This window comes from Stegostoma tigrinum, chromosome 12 (genome assembly GCF_030684315.1).
Source record: "Stegostoma tigrinum isolate sSteTig4 chromosome 12, sSteTig4.hap1, whole genome shotgun sequence".
Taxonomy (NCBI): Eukaryota; Metazoa; Chordata; class Chondrichthyes; order Orectolobiformes; family Stegostomatidae; genus Stegostoma; species Stegostoma tigrinum.
This window is the reverse complement of record NC_081365.1, coordinates 46,786,548-46,813,977: the sequence shown is the minus strand read 5'-3', so window position 1 is coordinate 46,813,977 and position 27,430 is coordinate 46,786,548. Positions and strand designations below refer to the sequence as shown.

The 27,430-nt window shown below is 39.5% G+C and overlaps 1 protein-coding gene across 6 annotated transcripts in view; it reads left to right on the top strand.

Annotated features, from left to right (window-relative positions):
* Window positions 1–924: 924 nt before the first annotated feature.
* Window positions 925–27,430, top strand: part of epha6 (eph receptor A6) — a 617,472-nt gene continuing 590,966 nt past the window's right edge. For 3 of the 6 annotated variants that reach the window (XM_048540624.2, XM_059650322.1, XM_048540622.2), the window contains exon 1: window positions 925–1,758. In XM_048540624.2, coding sequence (XP_048396581.2) covers window positions 1,677–1,758 — 82 coding nt within the window. In that variant the 5' untranslated portion in view covers window positions 925–1,676. The remainder of the gene's footprint in view (window positions 1,759–27,430) is intronic. The other 3 variants (XM_059650323.1, XM_059650324.1, XR_009446559.1) reach the window with 3 other exon arrangements.

The window sequence follows — 27,430 nt, the reverse complement described above, 5'->3', positions numbered from 1 at the left end:
GGTCACCATGAATTAAGTAACGGACAGGAATAATGGCGAGATATGTACATTTTTTCCAATCCGTTTTCTTTTACTATTAGCTAGTTCGGGCTGTTTAAAACCACAATGAAACTCGGAGATTCCATTCCCTTCCGCAATTCTCATTTGTTTGTAATTAAAGAGTAAGATGATCATTGAGATGGAGTAATTGTGGCTCTCCGGTGGCCTGGTGTTGTGCATTTACTCCAACTGGCAATCACATTGCTCTTTAATTAGCAAACTCCCGGTTTATCGCATGCCATTGTTTGAGAGAAATAATTGACAGTGGAGAGAACTACAAGCGATTTTCAATTGTGGTTTAAATGACCCCGGATTCAGTTCGACCCGTACAGACGCGCATTTTTACTTGATGCTTGGAAAACTGGTATCGAGTTCCCGTGTTTCTACAGCAGCCGTCGCCAGCTGATCTTCAACAGAGTGCTACGGTGGCCTCTGAATAACTTTACCTGCTTTCTGTTTATTTGCTTACACCGATTTGGGTTTTCCAGGACCTGCAGTTATTTCAGTGGATAAAGACATTCACAATTATCGAAGCTCATCAGCTTAAGAGTACAAAATGCCCTTACTATAATACTTTACATTTATATGGGGGGGAGAGAGAGAGAAAAGCTGCTCCAAAAAAGAGTCGAGAATAACATTCCCGTCATTTAAAGCTGGGCGTCGGGAGCAGTCTTGAGTCGAAGTATGTGTGTTATTGACACCCCCTAGTGCTCGGTAGCGGCTCTTTTGACCTGGCAGGAGCTCGCAGCAGCTTCCGCTCGGGACACCAGCTCCCAGCTACTTTGATAATTCACTGAGTGAACCGTGAATATACATTCTGCAACTTGTTTTTTTTTAATATAAAAAGTCACTGGCTATGGTGGCGACTGACAGTTCTAATCTTGCAGTATGATACTATGTTGTTGAAGAAAACCTTCCAGCAAGTTACACGCCGTGGTTAAAGCCTGGCTTAGGCTGTGCTGAAAGTTCCCAGTTTGTGAAGCTTTCAATCCGAGGCGGCGGTGGATTGACCTGCTGAAGGTGGCCTCGATCAACCCAGAGCTTCTTTCCTCCTCCTTCTTTCCCCCCCCCCCCATAACAAAAGGATTCTACTCAGCAACCATTCGTGTCAACAAAATATTATTAATTTTTTTTCCCCTGAGCCGCGAGAGATTAAAAGGGGTGGCTCCTAATCGTGCTGGTTTTATTTTTGGATTGCAGCTGTAGGGTAGAGAGAGAGAGAGCGTATGTGTGTAAAGATAGAAAGTGCTGTTCTTTCTAATAGAGGGGCGGTTTCTGAGTGGGGAGAAATATTTCCCTGCGATTTCATCGTCCCTCTTGGAAGAGAGAGAGAGACATGGGCAGCTAGTGAGTGGCTCAGTGTGTGTATGAGAGAGAGAGAGAGAGGACTGTGTGCTGACTGATTCTCCAGTTCCCACACCATACAGCCCATGGCTCCCTCAGTCTGGACGTGAGCGGACGACCGGAGGAGGCCGGCCGTATAAATCCCCCTCCCTCCCGGCTGCAATTCCATTATTGCAGTGTTTTTGTTTTTTTTTTATTTTGACAGTGGGCAGGCCTACCTGCTGTCTCCCTGTCTGAACCGGAGGAAACGGCTTCTATTGCACCCGAGCTAAGGCGGTTGTTAGCGCCGAAGGATGATTTTGAGCGTGAAATTCAGCATCTTGCTGCTTCTCTCTGAGCAGCTGCTCAGCACCGCCACTCACCTTTCTAACCAAGGTAAGAGTCAGAGAGACATAAAAGGGCCAGTCGGAGAAAGTGTTAGCTTCTCACTGACACCTTTTTTAAAATTACTTTCACAGCTCTCCAAACAGCCCGGTCCCAGTCTGGGTCATCGCGGTTTACAAAGTGGCGTGCATTTTTTTATTTCTGGGGTCAGGGACCAAAGAGCCCGGTTTAAAAAATATAAAAAATGACATGTATTAAGCAAAGCTGGTCCAATATTTTCGCTAATAGCTCGAATTTCGCAGATTCCATGCAGATTCGCGCTATCTTGCTCAGAAATGGATCGTGCAGTTATATCTGCACTATCATTCATCTGATAGCACCACCTTCCATAAGTTTGTACAATGGACCTGAACTGATGAAAGATGGTGATGATAAATACGGTTAATATTTGTGTAGATAGTTTCTTTTGAGTTAAATCGTGCCTGAAATGCAGTACCGATTTTGACTTCAGTCAGCTGTCGATCGTTACATTCTGTTTTCCAGTGTTACTTTAACGTATTTTTAGTTTGTGGATGCTAACTGTGATATTTTCCCCAAAATTAATACGCACAGCGTTATGCTGCAGTGGCAAGTTTATTGGACGATTGCAGACTTTATAAGTGTATCGCTTTAACTTGGGTTGATTCCATTAGGTAACCTGAAATTTTCGCTGCGCCGGTTCACTGGAGAATAATTATCAAATTAGATGACAGGCTGAGATTGACGATAGGTGATGTAGTACATTAAACCATATTGTTAAACTGTATTGGTTCCCAAGGCCCAACTGAAGTATTTTATCATTTGGCCTTGATAGTTGAGATTTTTCATAAGTGGATTATGGCAAAATGTTGGGACTTAAGGATCGACTTTTTATTTGAGTTTATATTAAGGCAGTTGGACTAAAGATTTTATCAAATGGTTTCAATTTAAAACAAATAATAATATTGACTGTTTGTACTACAGACGTATTTTGAGCTGTTGAAGGTTCTTCATCCGTTGGAAAGGACAATCCCAAGGTTAAACCATGATTGAACCCGTTTTCAAAAGTAGTGTAGTTTAATATAAATTTGTATTGAGCAATTTTGGTAAGAGTTGAACTACAATTGTGAAATGTAGAGCTATGCCCCAAGAAAAGATTTTTCTTTTAATCTGTGAAAATAGCCCATGAATTCTCTCTCATCATTAGGGAATTGTCATCCTCAAGGTTCAGCATGTCTTTACTAATACTGTTTACGATTGGTCCTTTTTTTTAAAAAAAACGCAAACAGCTATGGAAATATTTCTGAAAGTGCCAAATTAACTAGTTTTTTTTGCATTCTACTGGTAGTGATGTTTCATATTCCACAACTTGATTAGTTACAATGTGGATATTGCTGAAATTTAAAGTTGAATAATTATTCCAATTAATTTTCATGTTTTAATCACATTTCCTCAAATTCAGTACCTTTTGGAACTAATAAATACTAATGAACTTCTTTACTTTCAAAGTGCAATGATGAAATTCTTGGTTAATAGATTTCACTTTTATATTAATCACAGCCAGCAATGGAACAAAAAGTATTTCCTGTAATACCGAATACATATATTAAAGCATCATAAAATGCTCCCAGTTTGATCTTCGTTTAATAAAATACCTTGACCAAATGTAGTCTCTGAATCAGGTACTTTCAAGTGAAATATACATTATGGTAAAATGTATACATTGGAAGGTTGACAGTTTGTCATGCATTGTCATTTGAAGCTGATTCGCATGAACTCTCATAGCCAAAGTTTGGAGAAGTATGCACAAATTCTAGTTCGAGGATATTACTTTGTCAGATTACTGATTTTCCTTCATTCACAAACTGTTCAAATTTCAGGAGTCTAAAGGGCATTTGAGATCTGCTTGAAAAGCTGTACCATTTAAATAAAGTTAGAAACTACAGTTTAAAATCGAAAGGCAAAATCTTATAGTAGTGAGGCATGCCTTTACCTTATCCCAATATTGAAGACTCCAAAGCAGATTAGGAAAAAAAGGTGTTTATTTGCTGCCAAAATAATGGTGCTCCTGCCATTGTCTATATTACAAATAGTGCGGCAACTTCAGGCACAGGGCAAATGATTGGTTTTGAAATGTCCAAACCCTGCTGTACAAGCCACTCTCCTCAACCATTTGTATGACAAAAGGAGGCATCTCCCTGTCTGCCACACTACTACAATGCATTAAAAAGCTTCAAATTGAATTGTTTGTTCACTAAATTGGAGCTAAACTCACCACCAACCACTTAAATCTCTTCCACTTCAGTCAAACAATTCTTTTTAAAGAGAAGTTAGTTATTGCTAATCACTATACAAATAGAGATAATTAACTGTTAGAAAGTCTTGGAATCTTATTCATTCAAAGTAAATCCTTGTAATTGTTGGATGGTTCAAAAACATAAAACTTCAAATTATTGCTGATTTTGCTTTTATCTTTATCAATCCAATCAATCTTTCCTTTCTTTTCCCCTCTTTCAATACCTGATACGCCGAGTCCAATCTATACACTTCCTCGGTGTATGCACCGATTATGTTGAAATCCTTCAACTTTGTTGTTGATACGCAGTAGCTTGTCATGTTCCATTAGGACCTAAATGCACTTACTGGAGGTTTTCTTTGCCATGACTTTGTCACCCCTCAATTTCAGCAACTTTGCACAAGATTAAATTTCTGCATGTGCAAGGGCAAGTATAACAAATGACACTGTTAAAAGCACTGCTGCAATAAATTGCCTTAAGTTTAATGACAAATGTAAGTGTGGCTCAACTATTAAGTTTTATCATGTATATTTTCACATGTCCAAGCCTATGGACAGCATGGAAGTATTTTCAAAATCTCATGAGCAAGATTAATCATTCAATGTGTATAATTATAGAATTCAGCTATTCTGGAAGTTGTTTTTGTTCCCCTCAACTTGCAGTTTGCCTCAGTGGTCAGCACTGCTGCCTCACAGCTCTAGGGACCTGGGTTCAATTCCACCCTCTGGCCACTGTGTGTTTGGAGTTTGCACATTCTCCCTGTGTCTGCGTAGATTTCCTCCAGGTGCTCTGGTTTCCTCCCACAGCCCAAAAATGTACAGGTTAGGTGGATTGACCATGCTAAATTATCCTTAGTGGCTGGGATGGGTAAGTTGGGTGGCTAGCCATGGGAAATGTAGGGTTACAGGGAAAGGGTAGGGTGATTGGACTGGGTGGGATGCTCTTTGGATGGTGGTGTGGACTTGTTGGGCTAAATGGCCTGTTTCCACACCGTAGGGATTCTATGACTAAAATATTGACCAAGGTGCAAAATTATTCAGTTACTTCAACAAGCGAAGACATGAGCTCAGTCACTTCATAGAATTTGTTTAAATGTTTCAGTTGATACAAGATTTTAGCTTTTGTTTTTGTTTACTGACCCAAATTGTCAATGAAACATCAAAGCTATCAATATCATGCATGTCATTGATAAGAAAATTTGCTGTCCACCCATGCGATCTTAATTTTTCCAATGGACATGCCATAATAGAAAATAACAAATTACACTAATTTTTCTCAAGAATATATGTCGTGCTTTATTTTTAAAAATTCTCAAGACATCAGTTGGGGAGAAAATAGTCTTGTAATTGTCATTGCGTGATGATGGTTAACTTATTAGGAAGCTATATCACCAAGGATGCATGCTGAGATGTATTGGTATGCTGTAAGTGGAGAATGTCCGTGGGAAGTGATATATGAATTAGATGGCTGTGCTATCCAAAAGACATGAAAGTACCTTAAAGCAAAAAAAACTTTTAAAATTTTTAAAGATTCTGTTGCGTGGATTTTGATAGCTTTCAAGTTCTTATCCTCCCTAATTTACAGAGACTTGTGACATATTTAGAAATTTTGTATTATGCATAACATTTTAAATAAGTTGGATTCAATCATTAAGTGTATTCAAACATACTTTCATCAAATTTAATTTGTGAATGTGTATTTTTGCTGACATAGTTCGCTTATGCTAAGGCAAGCTGTTTGCTCTCTCATCAGTCAGTTATGAGCAGTGAGGTTCATATCAGCATAGAATTAAATTCTAGTTGAAGTGGAAGAGTAAAGAACACCATTGAGGAGTAATTATTTTACTTTGTGAAATTTACATGTGAAACAATGTTCACAACTTTAAAGTACGCAACTGCTGTAGAAGCATTTGAAGTGTTTTCGTCTACTTTCTTCTTGGGTTTGTGTATGTGATGGTCATTATTAATTATAATTAACTGTAATGGTTGTCACACTGTATTTAAGGCCATTAGCAGGAGGAACCAGGCATTCTTTTTGGTAACTGTTCTGTCCATTGCTATGCCACACTATGTAACTTTGTCCCTTCTCCCTGTAAGCAGTTTCTATTCCTGTTCTGTCACTGAGTTTAGCACTCATGCTTGGTACCAACGTATTTATTTATTATGTATTTATTCATTTTATATTTCTAACCTAAATTTTAAAGGAAGTTGACAGCTCTCTATATATGCCTGTCTTCCACTGCCTCCTTTTTGGCATTTTGAAAGATAGGTTTCAAACCTATTTTAAAAATTGCAGACTGAAAGTTGCTTCTGTGGATTTGTTTTTTTTTGCAAAATGTTAATGTTGATTTGGTTTTGCCATTTGTGAGTCTAATCACTGCCAAAAAGCAACAAAGGTCAACAGCTGAATGCATTTTGTTAATGTTGGATGTAAAGCAAAACTATATCTGCAAAACACTTCAGTTTTTTTTCTCTCTTCCATCAATTACTGTTTTTACTCTGGTTTAAAAATATAAGCTATTTCAAAATAGCAGGGTTCTGACAAATTGGCCATGTACAATAATGTCCATATGACGCATCCTCTCTGGCACTTGATTTTTTTTTTGGACAACAGATAATTTTCAGAGTACATTTTTGCCTTTTGGTTAATATGACTTTTTGTGAGTTTTTTTAAGTTTAATATTGCCAAATCTTTCCCGAGTTGTGCTTGATCTTTTCATGCAATGGTTGCAAAATGTCTTGGTTTTTTTTCATGTTGCATTAGGAATGAAACTAAACGCACATTGGTAGAAATTTTAAGTTAATATCAACACAACAGTAGTGCATTGCAGAACTGAATGGAAACTCTGTACGACAAGCTGTACAGTCAGTGTATACCATTGACTTATTTTTCGCACAGTAGCTATTCCATGAGCATTTCATGTCTGTGCAAAACATGTGCAAATGACATCAAACTAGTCTACTTTCCCTGTAGCCTTGGAATTTTTGTATTCCGACAATTATTCCATTCCAGTTTGAAAACCCTGATCAAATTAGCCTCCTCCACATGTGAGCAGTACACTCCGATCCTAATCATTCATTGATTAAAAGTACGTTTTCTATGTGTCACCTCCATAGGGAGGTGATGGCCTAGATGTATTATCACTGTACTGTTAATCCAGAGACCCAGATAATGTTCTGGAACCTGGGTTTGAATCTCACCATGGCAGATGTTGGAATTTGAATTCAGTTTAAAAAAATCATTTTGAAATTGAGTCTAATGATAACTGTTGGAGAAACCCATCTGGTTCACTAATGTCCTTTTTTGAGAAGGAAATTGCCTGTCTGGTGTGGCCAACATGTGACTTCAGACCCACAGCAATGTGGTTGACTCTTAAATGTCCTTTGGGCAATTAGGGATGGGCAACAATGCCGGCCCAGCCAGCAAAACCCTCATGAATGGATTTCTTTCGTATTGTGAATGAAAATTTGAAAAACATAATCTTTTAATTCTTTAGTCATTCACCTTCAACCAATGGGAATAGTTTCTCCCTAACAACTCTGTACGAACTTCATGCGATTTTGGTGAGCTCCATAAAATCTGCCCTCAACCATTTCTTAAAACAAAAAGTAACCACCAGATTCTCTAATCTTTGTAACCGAAGTCCTTCATCTTTGGAGCTGCTCTTTAAGTTTTTCTGTGCCCTCTCATTCTTCCTAAAATTGGTCATGTTGTTTCTGATGAGACAAAACTAGTATTTTATAAAAGGTTTACGATAATTTGCTTCAGTGCTCTGCCATTTTCTAAATCAAATCCAGAATCTTGCATACCTTAAGTATTTTCTCAAACCACCTTGTCACTCCCTATAATTTTATACATATGCATCTTTCACACCCTCTCTGCCTGTATTCCCATTGGAATTGTGCCCTTTAGTTAATATACTGTTGCCTCAGTGCCAGTGACCCAGGCTGATGCCAGCCTTAGGTGAGTGTCTGTGGAGTTTGCATGTTCTCCCTTTGCCAGTGTTGGTTTCCTCCAGGTGCTCCGGTTTCCTCCCACATCCAAAGATGTGCAAGTTAGGTGGATTGCCCACAGTTGCCCATAGTTTCCAGGGACGTGAAGGTTAGATGGATTTGCCATTGGAAATGTGGGGTTACAGGGATAGGGAGGGGGCTGGGGCTGTGTGGAATGTTGTTAGGAAAGATGGTGTGGACTCAGTGAGCTGAACAGTCTGCTTCCATACTGCAGGGATTCTGTGAGGCTGTTGACTTGCTTGCCAAGCTGGCTTGTTCTTGTTCAGACATTTCATCACCATCCTAAGTAACATCATCAGTGAGGCCTCTGGTGAAGCAATGTTGTTCTACTCTGCTTGGAATTTATACTGTTTGGTATGTTCTGGTAAGTAGTGTCATTTCCAGTTTTGATCTGTATAGGGAGTCCAATTCTCTGCATTTATTGATTGCATTATGGGTGGAGGACCATGCCTCTAGAAATTCCCATGTGTATCTATGTTTGGCTTGGGCTACTCTGGTTACCTTGCCCCAGTTAAACTGATGGCCTTCATTGCCCAAGTGTACATATATTAAGGAACGTTTGTCATGTCGTTTTGCTGCTAGTTGATGTTTGTGTATTCTGATAGCTAGTTTTCTTCCTCTCTGATCTAATGATTGTGGCAGTCGTTGCATGGTATTTTGTAAACCACGTTGGTTCTGCATGTTATGAGAATGGGGTCTTTAATCCTTGTGTTTGTCAGAGGGTGGCTGTGGGCTTCTGTGCTATTGATTCCGACTGGCCTTAGGAGTGTTGTCAGTTCTGATACGTTCTTGATGTTGGGCAGTGTGGCCAGTGTGTTAGGGTATATTGTGTCGTCTTGTCTGTTTAGTAGGCATCCGAAGATGAAGTTGTGGGGATATCCGTTCATAGCGAAGATTTTTTATAAGTGCATTTCTCATTCTTGTGTAGTTCTGGGGTGTTGCAGTGTGTCCTAGGCTGTTTAAATAGTGTCCTGATGCAGCTTTGTTCATGGGCTTTGAGGATTTGATCAGCGAGGGGCCCACTGACATCCCCACAACTTGATCTGCAGACGCCTACTAAACATACAAGTTGTGGGGATGTCAGTGGGCCCCTCGCTGATCAAATCCTCAAAGCCCATGAACAAAGCTGCATCAGGACACTATTTAAACAGCCTAGGACACACTGCAACACCCCAGAACTACACAAGAATGAGAAATGCACTTATAAAAAATCTTCGCTATGAACGGATATCCCCACAACTTCATCTTCGGATGCCTACTAAACAGACAAGACGACACAGTATGCCCTAACACACTGGCCACATTGCCCTATGTCAAGAACATATCAGAACTGACAACAAGGCTTCTGAGACCACTAGGAATCGTGGTAGTGCACATGCCCACACCCACTCTATGACAATACTCTATTTCCTTAACTTTCCAACCTGAGCTACAAATCTTCTCAAAACTCACTAACTTTCCTTAATATCTGTACACTTGGACAATAACGGCCATCAGTTTAACTGGGGCAAGGTAATGATAGTAGCCCGCGCTAAACATAGACATGCACAGGAATTCCTAGAGGCATGGTTCTCTACCCATAATGCAACCAAAAGGCATATAGAATTGAACCCCATATACAAACCCATACAGATCAAAACTGGAAATGACACCACTCACCATAATGGCCCAGACAGTATAAATACTAAGCGGAGTAGAACAACATCGCTTCATCAGAGGCCTCGCTGATAATGTCACCTAGCATAATGAAAGAATGAAAACAAGTCAGCCCAGTGAGCAAGTTAACAACCTCACCCACAACCGGAGCGACACATCTTTGCTAAAACTCTGATATTGTCTCCTCTTCTTTCGTACGAAAATGTCACTTCAGACTTCTACTTTTCCCAATTTCATCCATCGCTTTTCTGTCCATTTCTCCTGCCTCTGTTCCTCTTGAAGTCGATCATAAATATCACTTAGCAATAATTCCAAGTTTTGCCAGTTAACTTCAAATTCTGTTAATAACCCACATTAAATGACCTGGACTTATGAAAAGTGCTGCTTCTATTACTAACCCTTGGGGAACCTCATGAGATGCCTGCCTTCTCCAGACTGTTGTATAGTTTGCATAATTTCTACAGCATAATGTCATAAAATCTGCATATGTCTTACCTAAGGGTGTTTAGTGTCTTAATGAATAAAAAGTTTTAAATTTGTTTTTAGTGTGGCACCATTCATATACTTGAATAATTGCAGTGGCATTGCATGTTGAGTTTGATGTGACGCTGATGCATGATTACTTTTGAAGGACATAAAGACTGCTTGTTTTGACTGGAAAATCCATGCTGAACACAAACCTTACCTATCATGGGTGAACTTCTGGAGGCTATGATCCAGGCTGGAATTAATATTCCATTAGAAGCTTAGAAATCCACATTGAATGTGTTGAATTAATTTAGAAGAATCAGTCCTGGCTGACACATCTTCATATTTATTATTGAGAGAAAATACAGTGCTTGCTCTATAGTTGGATTTAAGTGTTTGAAAAAGTGAAACATAGGAGCTTTTTGAGATGAACATGCATTTAAAAGCAATGGAACAGCTTGGATAGGGAGATGATCGATCACAGTAATGGTTACTAAATATATTTTGGATTAGACTTTAAATTATGTTTTTCATGTTTTGGATTTTATGTCTCCAGTTCAATATTTTCGTGGGGTGTCCGCAAGTGGTAGTGTAATAGTAATGTCACTGGATTAACAATGCAGAGGCTCAGGTTAATGTTATGAATATGTGGGGTTTTAAAGTATACCATGAACTGGAGTGCACGGCTTGAAAGGGCTGTGCAAACGGGTTCACCATAACTTGCCAAATAAAATTGGATATGATTTTAGCCTTGAAGACTATGGCAGATTAGGGGCTATTTGGCCTGTCTTCTCTGTGCTAGCTTGTGGGAAGAGTTGTGCTATCTGTGCCCCATACCAGGCTTTTTGCTAAATTGCCTGAATCTGTCCTCTTCAAATAAGCATTCAGTATTCATTTGAAAGTTTGCGAGGAGGAATTTGTTTTATTCCTAGTAGTATGTTCCTGATTTAAAACAAACTGCTGCATATTAATTTCTCGTCTCCTCATTTCTTAGTTATTTTAAAGTAATAATTTGCTCTGGCATCACTCCATGTCGCAAACCAATCGTCCAATCAACTGAGCTAACTGATCCCTGAAATGAGTCAGTAGCCCGAGCCCTAATTTACTGGCGTTTGCGCTGAGCGATTTGCTTTCTTCTGCAATCTTTGTAGCTTTCTTCTCTACTTAGACTTACAGAAGTGCCCCACTGTCACTTCAGTTTTGGCTTTGCAAAGTTTCCCGTGTTGTGGCTGTTTTTTTACAATTATTTCTGAAGCTTTGCCTCGCGGTATCTGCCTGTGATGACGTGAGCTCTCCGTGAATAGAACTCTTGCCTACCCTTTAATGGCACATTTAATTTAATTTTTTTAAATTTCCCTGTTTTCACCATACATTTCAACTTTACTAATGAGGACTGTGATATATGCTTGCCCTCTGGTTGAAGCTTGACTTAGGGTTGGTCCTACAATTCATTGATAACCAATAATTGGCAGCAATTTGTAACATGCAAGTGTGCCCAGTGTTCTCGACCCATGTGACTTTGAGGATATACTTACTTCTACGTGTATCTTCTCAGATCGGAAATACTTTTACTGTCAACTGTAGGTTTTACCTTTGTCAAATATTGCAACAAATTGTTCTTCTGTAGGTCTTTGGAAGTTTCAGCATTCCCAGCTGTTGTCTGACGACTTGAGTAACCTTAGAAATCTTTAGACCGATTTTAGACATCAAAGCTAATGGGAATCCAAGCTGTTGCTCGTCATGTTGTACAATAAATCTTCTCAAGCAGCATCAGTGAATGCTACAACAAGTAGATTTAATGCCACCATCCTGCTTTTTTTCCTAAAGATTGGTATCTGGACTTATGATAGAGAAACACAATAAGGTAGACTCATGAGACTTAAATAGATTTGTATTAGAATAGTATTGGATTGGAAAATTGCACATCACTCTGCTTTTGAAAGGCAAAGAGGAAAAACAGAGCATCTTTGACCACTTGGCCTGACACCAATAATGGGGCAGTCATTGGAGTCTGTATTAAGGATGGGGTAATTGAACTGCTTGAACAGTTCCAGTTCAGAGGTGGCCAACTTGGATTCATGACGCATTGGCCATGCCTAAAAACCCCAGTGAATTTTTTTTTGAATAGTTAACTTAAAGTAGTGGACAAGGCAATGTCTGTGAACATTGTTTATTAAATGCCTTCTGGACGTCCATGTAAAGCCCCACAAAAGAGACTATTAAATAAGCTGAGGGCAAATTACTGATATGGCTGGGGAAATAGTTTGAGTGGAAGGTGACAGAATAAGGAAATTGGGTAGGCTTGGAAATTGGTTAGGTTCTCAAATTGACAGGATGTGACCAGTGATGTCACACAAGGATCTGTTAGGGCCTTGGTTGTTCATGGTATTTATTAATGAGCTATATGTATGACTTTTATGCCATTATCCAAATTTGGTGACACAAAGGCAACATTGTATGCAGTGGTAGCCTAAAATTATGAAGGAATATTGAGACTACACAAATGGACAAATATGCGGTAATGTTAGAATGTGGGGTTATCCACTTTGGACCAATAAAGCATAAATCGGGGTGTTTTGTATATTTTATTTATTATTCATTAACGAGATGAGGGCATTGCTGGCTAGGCAGCATTTATTCCCCATCTCTAATTGCCTAGAGGGTAGTTCAGAGTCAACCACGTTGCTGCGGGTCTGGATTCACATGTAGGCCAGACCAGGTAAGATTGGCAGTTTCCTTCCCTAAAGGGCATTAGTGAACCAGATAGTTTCTGAAAATGGATTCATGGTTATCATTAGATTCTTAATTCCAGATATTTTATTGAATTCAAATTCCACCATCTGCCATGGCAGTATTTGAACCCGGCACCTATGCTCACATTTACTGGCTCCATCCCCGCCTCCTTGACTTGTCCGTCTCCTTTCCACATATCTGCTCCTTTATCCATCCTCCATCTGCCTCCCCATCTCTCTCTCTTTATTTCAGAATCCCCGAACCCTCCCCCATTTCTGAAGAAGGGTCCAGATCTGAAATGTCAGCCTTCCTGCTCCTATGATTCTGCTCGGCCTGCTGTGTTCATCCAGCTCTACACCTTGTTATCTCAGATTCTCCAGCATCGGCAGTTCCTACTACCTCCAACAATAATATGGCTAGGCCATCGCCTCCAATTAAATATAGTATGAGATTAAATACAGTGGATGTCCAAAGATACTCAGGGTGGGTTTAAGTGCATAATCTTTCAAATATCATGATCAGATGCAGAAACTAATCAAGAAAGCTAATGGAATGCTGACCTTATACCTCAACGTGTGGAGTGACAGAATGTGGAAGTAATACTGTAGTTATACAAAACTCTGGTTGCACTCCACTTTGAGTAGTGTGAGCAGATCTGGGCACTACACCTTAGGATGTATTGTTTTTGGCGTGAGTACAATGTAGGTTTACAAGAATAAAACCTGGACTTTAGGCGTTAAGTTATGAGGGGTTAAGATTGTACAAATGAAGCCTGTTTTCTATAGACTTTTAGAAGATGAAATGGGTGATGTAATTGAAATCTTCAAGATCTTAGCAGGAAAAGACAGAGTAGGTAAAGATTAATTATTTCCACCAATTGGGACTTCTGGAACTAGGCATCGTCTGAGAATTAGGGCCAGTCTCTTTTGAGAGATGTTAGGAAGCACTTCTCTGCAAAGGGTGATAAATGTTTGGAGCTTTCTTCCACAAATAGCTGTGGATGCTGGGTCAGTTGTTAATTTTAAATCCGAGAGAAGTTTTGTTAAATAATGGTGTTGAGGAATATGGGAGGTACATGCAGTTAAGCCACGTTTTATGATCTCTTTGAATGATGGAATAGACTCTGGGCTGAATGGCCTACTCCTATTGCTATGTGATTGTTACATTATGATGTGGGACTTGGGCTCCCTCAATCTTAGGGACAAAGATTATAGGTCTAATTCCTTGAAGATTTTGGGCTGTTCTCCTGCGTACTCAGTATCACTCCTTGACACTAACCCTTTGAGCCTAGCATCCAGTGTAACAGCCCTAAAACAATATCTCAGCATCCTTCATAATTAATGAATATTAATGTATAATAAATAAAATATACAAAACACCCCGATTTATGCTTTATTGGTCCAAAGTGGATAACCCCATATTCTAACATTACCGCAGATTTGTCCATTTGTGTAGTCTCTCAATTATGCAGTGCTTTTGCTGGGACTTAAGCAGTTATTTGTAAATGTTTAGCTGTATTTTTGCTTTCAATGCTGTATTTGCAACTGATTTTAATTCCTACAGCAACAAATGGTGTGCTTCAGTGGTGAGGCCAGTATTTGTTGGCCATCGTTAATTGCTCTGGAAAGGAGTGTTAGGCTGCTCAGACTACAGCAGTGTGCTTGACATTTGGGGTCATGTGTCGACCAGGTCAGCCTGACCAGTAATTTTTATTTCCCCTTGAAAGATATTTGTGAGCCAGTTGGAACTTTACAACAACTGAGTTATCATGGTCATCGTCACAGAGACTAGTTTCATATGCAAGATTTATTCATTGAATTTAAATTCCATTCATTCTCATGGTGTGATTCTGACTCATCTTCCCAGAGTTTTAGCTTTGATCTCTGGATTATTTATCCACTGACATTTACTGCTCTGTCTCTAGCCTTTGAAAAGAGGTTAAAAGAAGAGTTCTTGTTGTGAATGTGCTCAGCAGGCCATCTCCAGCTCAAATGACTTCAGGCTGTGAATAGACTAGTTAAGTGTCTGGCTCTGTTGCCAAAGAGAAGATAGCCAGTAGTTTGAGAATGGAGTTTGTAACGGGGGCTAGGATCATGGCTTCTGTCTTCCCAGTATTTAATTAGCGGAAATTTCTACTCATTCAGTACTGAATGATGGACAAGTAGTCTGATAACCTAGCAACTTTTTTTCAGAAAGTATAAACAGCAATTGAATGGGACAGGCTGGCAACTTTGTAGAAAAAACACAAAGCACAATTTAGCTCATCACTAAATTGTAGTGAGCAAACATAATGGAGAATTGAAGAGACATTCCATTCAAAAGAAAGGCAATTCTACAGGGCTCAACAGGTCACAGGTAAAAGCTTTGCAAAGATGAGAACTTCGTTCAGAGATAGAGATCAGATAATTCAGTTTCCAGTTGTACCCAAAGAGCAAGCCCTGGCTCGTCCAAAGGATCATTTTAAACTTTGGGGACAGGGACTATTGACTACTTTCCTGGTTTTTTTCTCTAGCCATAACACCAATTCTTTTTTACCTGCCAATACAGAGATGTAGGGCACTTCATAAAAGAGGGTAGAGTTTTAACTCCATCTATATATTAACAGTTGATAATTGTTTACCTGTCACTAGAATTTTATTTTGCAATTAATAGTAATCCCTGTTAAATACAGAGACATGGTTTGTGCTGTGCCAGTCTAGACCTAAAAAGACAGCAGGTGAATCCCTCTCACTTTTTAATAAAATCTATTTTTTTGTGACGACTTGGGGAATAACAGGGCTTGATTTCCAGTGTGTTAGTCAGTGAGGCATGACACAGGGGGAGCATTATAATTGACCCTCGCACCTCCGGACTAAACAGCATTTAAAGCTGGACTTTCCAGCAACTAGAATGCAACATGGGTATTCAGATCAGAAACAACAATGTAGGCAAGGCAGAAGTTGACTGAAGCTGAGCCTGAAAGCTTAGTTAGGGCTTATCATTGAGTAACGTTAATGATTAGTGGCACAGTGGCTCAGTGGTTAGCACTGCTGCCCCACCGCACCAGGGACCAGAGTTCAATTCCACCCTTGGGTGACTGTCTGTGTGGAGTTTGCACATTCTCCCTGTGTCTGTGTGGGTTTCATTTCAGTTGTTCCGGCTTCCTCCCACAGTCCGAACATGTGCAGGCTCGGTGGATTGGCCATGCAAATTGCCCATAATGTACAGGAATGTGTAGATTAGGTGGGTTATAGGGGGAATGGGTCTGGGTGGGATGCTCTTGAGGGTCATTGTGGACTTGTTGGGTCGAGAGGCCTGTTTCCACACTAGGGATTCTGTGGAAACATTGTGGCAGTCAAGAGTGACATTGGTGACACAAAGCTTGATAACTGCACATGTTTGGAAACAGTTCTTTCAAGTTATTATGTCACTGATAGGCAGCACATAATGACAAAATGGATACCCTGAGGTAAATCCTTTGAATAGCAGAGGTAACAATTAGAAATGGGAATATTAGTCATTTGTGAGATTTTCTGATTACAGTTAGATCAGAGTGGAAGTGAGCAATAGCCGTCTCAGTCAGACGGTGGTGGAGAGTTTCGAGTATACCTGATCAACTATTAAAGGCTGAAATGGTAAAGAGGAAACGTTTACCATTTGTCACATTGTCATAGGGATGTCACTTCTGACTTAGAGAACCATTTTGTGACTGTACTAGAAATATGATTGGAGGGTTTAGATCTGCAGTTGTGGCGAAGATGAATATGGATTTGAGAAGTGACACCACATTGCAGAAAAGAAGGCTGGAACTGGATGCTAGTTTGTAAGGGTGACAAGGATAAAACTTTTTATCCTCGAGAGTGATCATGAAGCGATCTTCAAGCAGAATGTTGACCTATCTATGCCTTGCCCTGTCGTCCAAGATTTGTGAATACCCACCTGGGCCCTCTCTTCTTTGTACTCTTATCAAATTAGTACCAGTCAGATTTCAATAAGTTTCAAGAACCTGTGAACAAAAATAGTAAAGTGAGATTCATTTCTTATCCATTCAAAGGGCCATCATTGATGATGATGGGCTGAATAGTATCCTTTCATCGTATTAATTTGTTGCAATCCTTTAAGAAAGGTTCCCATATTTCTGAGATCAGTGATGTGAGCAGAAATGTGTTGGATGATGGGGAGAAAGTCCTTAGCTTTGAGTCCTGAATGAAACAACTATAAGGAGGGGATGTATGTCACATTTTATATAATAACGAATGTTAATTAAGTATAAAATGAATGAACTTGTTTCCACAGAACAACTGCAGTCACCAGCAAACCCTATGTTTCTAGGATCTCTTCCACTTGAATCGATCGCACCGTAATTCCTGAAGTAAATTTTCAGACGTTGGGTCGCCTGTTAGACACAACAGGAGTCATTGGGTGGCTTTTAATATTAAATCACTATAAGGAACCAATGGCAGCCAAGAATTAATTGATTTACATTTATTGAGGGAAAGTAAGGCTTCAATTTTTCTAAGATATTACATGATGACAGTTTGTTTCACTTGGCCTAAATAATTTGGTCAATGTAACAAAGTCATGAAAGTGTCATGAGCAATTAAGAATATGTTGTCATTTTCTCCATCTGTATTTTGGATGTTAGTAGTAGTTTTTAGGTTGTAAAGTGAGTCCAATATTTAAACCAAGCATTTTCATTCTTTGAGGACAGCAAAAAAAATCATAATTTTGGAAGGTCATTCCCCTGAAGTATTAACTGTTCTGATCCCTGATCAGACTGTCAAATTTATGATCTCCCTGGGAAATAATAACTTTTTCACATGAGTGAACTAGATTTCACAATTTTGAACAAATCCATAAACTTTATTGCACAATCATTAAGCATTATAAACCTTATTCTTGGCACTGGGCATAAAGGTGCTTATGAGTAATAGGATGTGATGAACACATCAAATAGAAGATGGAATTAAGACAGATCTCTCTGATTTGTCAGTAGTTCCCTCAGATGTAAATAACACAGTCAGCCAAACATCACTAAACTTCAAGAAATCACAGTTCTTTAGCTTTTCTGGCCTTAACTGATTCTTGGAAGACATTCTGTCATGGCCTGTTCCTGTCCTGGTTGATCACTTTCTGTTAACTCCCCTGGTTGATCACTTTCTGTTAACTCCCCTGGTTTCCAAAGTTTCACTCAGTATTTGCTCACAATCATGCTTCTAGCTTCAGTCTTGCACCCATCCAAGTTTTCTTTTTTTTCCCCTTGCACTCCTGTTGTTTCAGATTTCCAGGATCTGTGAGATGGTTCTTTTTATCTGAACCTGTCACTTTTAGTGCATTTTTGGTTGGGACTGTTTTCATTTCTAGAAAGAAACACCCCACAGTAAACTAAGAACTGTGCTACAATATGTCTCTATACAGGAAAAAAATCAAGGAAAACTGAACTATGACAGTATTAACTTTTATTTATAATTGTATATGCAATGAATAGAGTGCTACTTTTTTAGTACCACCACAAACCATATAAGAAATTCTCATATCAATTATAACTATTTCAATGGTTCGTTCAGTTTGTGGGACCCATCCATGCAGTATGTCTTCCAGCAGATTGTGGCATCAGTTTGCATGTTCTAGATGATGTTTTGAGAGCCTGCCAATCAGCTTTTGGTGGAATGACCCTGTAGTATTGATCTAGTACTTCAATTGTGGCTGCCTCAGCTCCTTGTTCAGTGTGCTGCTGATGTCAAAGTATCTTCCAATAGCCTCCAGCTGAGTTTGATTGCTTTCTGTCATGAAGCTCTGAAACCCACTAGATTTCTTCTGGCTACAAACTAGTTAAAATTCCAGGTGTTATTCCCAACACAAACCAAACTGAGCTTCGGCCCAACTGCATTCGTTGCAAAGAATGAAGTGTGCGTGTTCTGTGCTTAAACTACAGCCTAACTAACAATCCTCTCCTGTTGACTTGCTCAATCCAGTGAGAGGCAATCTACTCCAAAACAAACCTGCAACTGCTTGTTTACTGAGCAAACACCCAGGGAAACTGAGACACGACAACATCATCTCTCATTAGCCATCTCTATGACAATATGGCATGTTTTGGGATTTGATGCATCTGAGTCTAGTTTTAATCTGCATATGTCAAATTTAAGGTTACAGGAAAAGAAATGGGTTAAACTAGAGTTAAAATTAGATGCATAGAAATGCAAATCAATTATTTTACATGAAACTCAAATCCATAACTCTGCAACCATTATGAATGCACTATATCTCTAACAGTCCATTAAAGCCCTCTTTCCCTAGAATTGATAGCTTTAGCTTTTTTTTTCCATGGAGATATAGATAGAGACAGTGACTCAACCATGAGCAGAGTAATAGGCCATCCATTGTTTCATATTTAAGCTTTAACTTTAAGCTTAAACACAAATGCAGATTACCATTTTAAATGTAAAAACCCATGCTTCTTTGAGTTTTAAAAAGCGCTGTTTAACAGCAACATTAAGTTGCAGTGCAACATTAGAAGCTTGGAGTTCTAATTCTAAGCCAATACTACAAAATTAAAGTGCTAGAGAAATGCCAGGTCTGGCCATATTTATGTAGAAACGGGTCTGAAGTTCCAAAACACAAATCATACCTGGGTTTTTATTTCAAATGTCCAGTGTCTGCAATATTTTTGCATTCAACAATAATTCAACAGTTGCACTGATATGGGTAAATAGATGTTAATAGGAACATCAAAAGAAGTCACAACTATGATTCTATGCAAATATTTTTACTTGTGATTTAAAAACTTGTAAAATGTGTTCTGTAATTTCTTCTCTTCCCTTCCCTTCTCATGCTGCCTTATCAAATAAACAAGCCAGCATTGTTTGACAGTGTGCTCAGTGTGAACACCATTCACAGTAAAATCTTGTTTCTTTATTTGTTTAGCTGACAGAGATGTAGCCCAATATTGAGCTCTGTGATTTGCTATATGTGCCAAATTCAATGATTTTATTTATGAAAACTTCAATTGAAATATAATTTAATGTTGTTTTCACATGGTATGATTGTCTTTTCTTTTACTTCCATTGTGTATTCTATGAAGTATGTTTAGGGAAATGTTTCTTATTGCACTTGACCTTTCCCACATACTCACCTTTTTACTGGATATGGAGCTATTGATGAAGCAAGTTCTGTGCATGATATTTTGTACGAGGCTCAATACATGTAGGAGTAGTACATTTCAGTCGGCCCTCAGTATGGAGCTATCGTTTCCTCTTGTTATTTTTACAATGCAAGTTTCCAGAAATGCAAATTTGATTGTCAATGGACATTTGAGTCTGATGGCTTAATCTCCAAGTGGAATTTAAGGATGGAGAAAAGGCTATGGGTGAGTTAGAGTAAAACTCTATAGAATAGAAAGAGAGAGAAACGACTTGGTGAAAAAGGAGGAATGTTTTTCGAAATATTTTTAAAATCGGGGAAATATTCAACAGCAATTTGAGTCCAGCTAGATTGAACTTCCCATTTTAAATTGCTTCATTTCTGCTGTTGAGTGACATTTCAGGATTGTGTAGGCTGCATAATTAATGGAATTCTTTCAGTATGGAATGCTGCAAGGTGGTCTGTAATACTTGTCAGGTAAATTCAAGCAATAGCTTGACATTGAGACCTGAATAGTGAGTGCCTGCTTTTGTGGAGCTAATGGCAGAGCAGCATAAATATTCCAAGTTGTGGTAATTGGCAGTTGATGTACCTTAACCTTGCCTTTTATTTGTTCTTTTTGTTTTTAAAAAGCAACTCATGAAGGCTGGTGTTGTGAACTTAATATTTTTCTCCCTAAATATTTGCATTAATGGTGGTAAATTTTCCCTCTTTCGTGTACAGCTTGCATTTACATGCTAGAAACATTCAACACTTTCTTGACATTTTTGTTTATTTGATTTACAGAATGAAGACAGCTGTGTTCCATATTACAAAACTAATCCATACAGAACAGTTTTCCCAAATGAGTCAGGTTTGAGTAGAATGTAGGCACTTACTCTTCAAAATAAACCTGTTGAGTCCTCTGCCCTGTGTAATGAATAGATTTTGCTAAAGAATATATGGAAATCCTGGACATGCATAGATTACAATCTAATATTTTACTGTAAGACATGGGCTAGATACTACAATAGCCATACCACATTGGAAAACAGACCCTTCAGCTCAATCTGTCTGTGCGAATCAGGTTTCCCAAACTAAAATAATCCCATTTGCCTGTACTGGGTCCATCTCCTTCTAAACCTTCCCTATTCATCTACCTGTCCAAATGTCTTTTAAATGTTGTAACAGTACCTGCATTTACCACTTCCTTTGGCTGTTCACTCCAAATATGCACCTCCCTTTGGAAAATGTTTGTCCCTCAGGTCTTTCCTGAATCTTCCCCCCGCCCCCACCTTCTCTCCTTCAAAACGTGCCCTTTAGTTTTGAGCTCTCCTATCCAGGTAAAAAGACATTTGCTTTTCACATTAAAATCATGAGGGGTGTATAAACCCCTGTAAGATCACCCCTTAACCTTCTACACTCCAGGGAAAAGAGCACCAGCCTCTCCTTTTTAACTCAAACCCTCTAATCCCAGTAATGTCCTTGTCCATCTTTTCTGCACCTTTCCCAATTTAATAAACTTCCTACAGCAGGGCGATCAGAACTGTACACAGTATTCCGAAAGTAGCCTCACTAATAACCTGTACACCCCCAACATGACGTCCCAATCCTATACTTGGTGCTCTAACCAATGAAGACCAGTATACCAAATGCCACCTTCACCACTCTGTCTACCTGTGGTTTACTTGAAGGAACAATGTATGTGAACCCCTTAGGCCTTTGTTCAACAACACTTCCCAGGGCTCTAGTCTTCCCTGTGTTAGAGGGAGGAAATTGCTGGGGCCTTGTACAAAATCTTTGCGTCCTCTTTAGTCACAGGAGAGGCCCCCGAAGACTGGAGAAAAGTCAGTGTTCTTTTAATAAGGGCAACAGGGATAATCTTATGTTAGTGGTAGGGAAAATATCGAAACATTTTCGGAATATGGTTGACTTGCATTTGGGGGTAAGATATGGATTTAGTGCCTGTTGCTAATGGCTTTTTTGCAGGGAAGCTCGTGAATCAAACTTGAATTTTTTTGAGGAAGTGATGGAGATGCAGGGCAGGGTGGTGGATGCTGTTCAGGTGGACTTTAGCAAGGCCTTTGACAAGGTCCCTTGTGGTAGCCTGATGCAAAAGGTGAAGCCACATAGGATCTGTGGTGAGCTGGTAAGTTGATACAGAACTGGCTTAGACACAGAATACAGGGTAGAAGGATGTTTTTCTGACTGGAGATCTGTGATCATTGGTGTTCCATAGGCGTCAATACTAGAATTCCTGTTGGTAAAACATAAATGCAGATGACGCAAATGTTACAGAAGCTGTGAATAGTGAGGAGGACTGCCAGAGGATACAGCAGGTTATGGATAGGCTAGAGACTTTGGAGAAATGGCATATAGAGTTTAATCCATGTGGTGCTGTACTCTAGTGTGCCCGCAGTAAGGTCAACTCAAATGAGAGACTCAGCAGTAGTTATCTTAGGGTGGCATGGTAACTTAGTGGTTAGCATGACTTCATCATAGCACCAGGGACCCAGGTTCAATTCCAGGCTCTGTCTCCCTCTTCCCTCCCCCTGTGGAGTTTGCATGTTCCCTATTAATGTGGATGCTCCAGTTTCCTGCCACAAGCCCAAAGATGTGTACATTAGGTGAATTGTCATGTTAAATTTCCTCATGGCGTCCAGTCTGGGTGGGTTGATGACGGCAAATGTTGGTTTACAGGGTTAGAGTGGTATGCTTTCTGACTGGTTGGTACAGACTCAATGGGTCAGAAGACCTCTATCTGCATTGTAGGGGTTCTGTGATTGTATGAAATGAGGGGATGCTTTTTTTTTGAAGATCTAATGCCGGAGTGAAGTATATGGTAATTAGCAAAACCCTTAGCAGCATCAACATAGAGGTATCTCGGCAATAGGACCACAGTTCTCTGAAAGTGGTAACAGAATTGGAAAATTGGTGAAGGCATATGGCATGCTTACCTTCATTGGTCAGGGCATAGAGCATAAAAAATTGGCAAGTCATGTTGCACCTATAGAACTTTAGTTAGGCCATGTTGGGGATATTGTTAACAGTTCCGGTTTTCACATTACCAGAATGACGTGGATGTGTTGGAGTGGATACAGAAAAAGTTTTCCAAGATGTTGCCTGATTTGGTGGGTATTGGCTGTAAAGAGAGATTGAAGAAATTTTGTTGGTTTCATTTGGGAATGCCATAGGATGACACGATTAGAATCCCCACAGTGCAGAAAGAGGCCATTTGAGTCTGCACTAACTCTCGGATGAGCATCCCACCCTCTTCCTTTTAACTCTGCGTGGAGTTTCAACCATTGGCAGATCCTCCTTACCCACACGTCTTTGGCAGAAAACCGAAGAACCAGACAGAAACCCATGTAGATGTGGAAGACTGTCTGCTTGGAGTTTGCTTGTTCTTCCAAGGGTACAGTTTCACCCAGGTTTCTGTCACTGTGGCAGGAGCGCTAACCACTGCCAACCTGGTAGAAGTTGGTAGAAATGAAGAGCCATTGACAGAATGGGCAGTCAGAGTATTTTTCCCAGATTAGAGATGTCAGTTACCATGTTTTGCACGTTTAAGGTGACAGGCAAGTGTTTTTAAGTAGGGAGTATTAAGTGTCTGGAGTGCACTGCCAGAGGTGGTGGTAGGAACAGATATAACCCCAATGTTTAAGAGGCATCTTAACAGATACATTGATAAGCAACAAATAAGAGATATGGACTGTGTGGAGGCTAATGGTTTTTAAGTTTAGAAAGGCATCATGTGTCAGTGCAGGCTTGGTGGGCCGAAGGGCCTGTTCCTCTGCTGTGCTAATCATTTTACTTGCCTTATCAACAGCCATTAAGTTGATTTGAGTGCAAATGTTTCGTGACAAAAACATGAAATCTGTACTTGGAAATCTGTGCATGATAACGGTTTGATATGACTAAAGTGACAGTAATAACACTAACTTGTTTTGAGAGAAGCTAAGATTATTTTTTGATTTTTGGATTAATTAATTACATGCTGTATAACCCTCACTCATGCGTGGTGTTCGTTTTAATAATCCATGTTGTATAATTTGCCTTAAAGGGAATAAGTTTTCTCAATTTGCAGCAGTTGTGCGAAATGATTTTTTAAAAAAATAAATCTCCCATTCAGAATAAGGGCACATTGTGTCCATATGGTGACAAATTTCATGGTATATCTCTGGCACACAGTTGATGGAGGCATCTTAGCTTTTTTTAATTAATGCATTACATGCTGCATAAACCTTTAACTAACCAAATAAATGATGAACACTGCAGCTCTGGTGAACCTGGTTTACGGAGAATGGCTCTTCTAACTAATGTTTTGGACAATAGCAGCTTTCATATGGTAATTTAGTTAATCAAGCCAGACTGGACATGGCATGACCAATGCTCAGGTTTGGAGTATGTAATTTGAGAATAACTTTGCTATATGAGTTAGTAAGCAAACAGTGTGCTTTGAGTGATTTGGGTTAATGGACCATTTAGGCTTGTGGTCTGAATTTCAAGAAAGAAAAAAATTGAAATCAAAAACCTCAATCTGCTAATGCCTGTTGTAGATGTTTGGTGAAGTGAGGTGATTGTAAGCAGAGATTATGTTCTCACTGTCAGTGTGGACAAGTTTATTCTATTTTTGGTGTATATCTTAGAATTATGCAGTGATGACACCAGTGTACAATAACAGGATATTACTATGCAAATCTGTACATATTTTACATCAAGAATCTGAGAAGGTGGAGAAGAAGTGAAACTCTGTCAGAGGGGTGTGTGTGTGTGTGTGTGTGTGTGTGTGTGTGTAACTAGAGATGCTAGGTACTCTGAGCAGTAGCAGTTTTATAAGACAGAAAGACAGGTCAAACAGCCTCTCATGGTAACTGGAGTAGACACAACATGTTTGCACATTCTTTTTAAAGTATCGTGGTAGTAAGGGAGACTGCAAATCTTTTGAATTGAAGCCAGATAAGTGTCCACAGCGTGAAAGACTCTGGACAGAACTTCAGATAACTTCGAAAGGTAGTTGTGGAGGGGGAGGAAGTAAAAGCACAACAGGAAGTCTCTGGAGAACAAACTGTTAATTGGATGGCTTCGAGCAAAGAAACAAAACAATCCTGTCAGTAATTATGCAGATCAGTGTGGTGCAGTAATTGATCGGGATGGCAATGCCAGTTGAGACACTGCCATTGCCATAGCAGTTGGCATTTTCAAGCTGCCTACAGCCAGGCGAGAAGTGGGAGCTCTCGAAGCAATTGTTCAGTGCTACAACGCTGTATCCAGTCATTGTATTTCTGCATGTGGTTAGAACAATGGCAACAATGTCCTCCAGAGGCAACGTTTGAGTGTGCGACTGACTTTTTGGTTGAAATGCCTGATCCGATTTTTTTTTTTAGATTTATAAACAAAAGACAATATTTAATGGTCCCTGTGATGAAAGCAATCCGTTTAAAGTATTCTTAACAAATTTACATGGATTAGCTGCGCATAAAGAGCATTAAAACATGCGCTCATAAGAGATTTGCCTCACTTGTACATATCAGGAATGGAGGGTTGTCCAGTTTTAAGTCAGGTCGTTATTGGAACAAACAATTCGATACATTTTCTGAGCTGTGATCAGGACCCAGAGTCTGTGTTGTCTATATGTGATTTAGTTGGATGAGTAAACCCCAAGATTACCGACCAGAAAGTCTGCCAAATGGGTGAAGACAGCCACGATGAATTTATGGTGTTAAAAGCCAAGTAATGCAGATGATGGAAGTCTGGAAGAAGGCATAGGAAAGGCTGGACAATTGAACCTGCTGAGTTTCTCCAACATTTTATATGCTGCTTTTCTGTTGTTGAGACTCAAGGTGACACTAAATGCAAATTGTCCAGTAGGGGGAGCTGATTGCTATCAAAGTAGATGAGGTAGAGAATTTCAGTCAATACTGCAGATTGGCACATCCCTTTTTGCAGAAACAAGCTCCACCAGGGTGAAATTGGAACACCAGCAGAGGCTCAGAACTATATTTTGCCCATGAATTTAGACTGCTGGGTTACTTGTTTCAATATTGGTTGACCGCCTGCCAGATGTTCGAACTGCAAATGTCAAACTAAAAGAGCAATCCCATTGCTCCTGCATCTAACTCGAGACTGAATTCTGCTCCACTGGTTCAGAATGACCTAAGAAGGCTGAGGTCCTTATCACCATTTTATTTTACGAGTTTCTTTTAAGGTATGAATTAGTTTTAAAAACATAAACTGGGATTTTCTCTTAGTATTGTCAAAATCTGTGTGAGAGCATTAGTCAATGGGGAGGATGGTTGGTGATCCTGAGAGAGATTAGTTAGAGGGGTGTGATGAGATCACAAATCTTCGAGACCATGGGATGAAGGGTTACTTGAGCAATGTTGAGTTTTCCTACAATTGTGACTCCCTGAAAAATCCATTTCAGCCCATTATGCCAAAAGCTGTTTTTAAAAATTATCTCACTTCTTCCACTTCCTCCTTCAGTTTCCCCACAGCTTTGTAAACATTTCCCTGCTTCCACAATTTATGGATTTCATGGAAATCCCTACAAGGTCCTGGGGCATGGATGTTCAGGTGTATGACAAGTTTGCAGCTACACTGTTGTAAAAGGGTAGCGGCTAAGTGAAACACTACATATTGAAGAAGCAGAGCACATCATTGCTGGGCAGAATCATATGCATTCAGCTAGTCTCAAAATAGATACAATGCTGGAAGAGGTAAATAGAAGAAAATTTTGGCAAGAACCTCCTTTGTTATTTGGTGGCTTGAAGAAGCCAAAATAGGAGTACCTGTAAATACAGGAGTCTGATGTTGAGTCCATAATTCTTAGAAGTGGCTAGAAAGGTACCTTGCCCTCTACTGGAAAAGATGATCCCACAGTTAGACATCATTTTTTGAAATGTGGAGGCATAATGCTAGTAACTGAGCCAATGCATTGGCTTTTGGGGCTGGTAGCAGTTCACAAAACCAATGGACAAATAAAATAGTGTCTACAATCTACCCAACAAACAGGGGTTCAAAGAAATGTTCTGCCAACTGTTGGATTAGCCAGAAACAAATGTTTTGTCAAATGCAACATGAATGACCAGATTTTTGGCAGGTAATCCTAGACTATCAGTAAAAGTTATTGATCTGCATTCACCGTGCCAATTGACAATTCTTATTCAGTAATGACCACATTGGAATTTCACTAGAACTGGAAATATTTCAAAGAGCGATGCTAAAGATTCTTGAAGACAAGCAAGGTATTTATCACATGGGCTGCATCCTGTTACATGATTGGACCAAATGGGAGTATTGCCAGAGTCAGCAGAATTTTAACAGTATTACAAAATGTAGGCTTTGCACTCCAGGTGCAATGCAAATTTTCAAAGAGAAGTGCTTGTGAGGCATGTTATACAGTAGTGAAAAATTAGTGGACCTTGGCAAGACTAT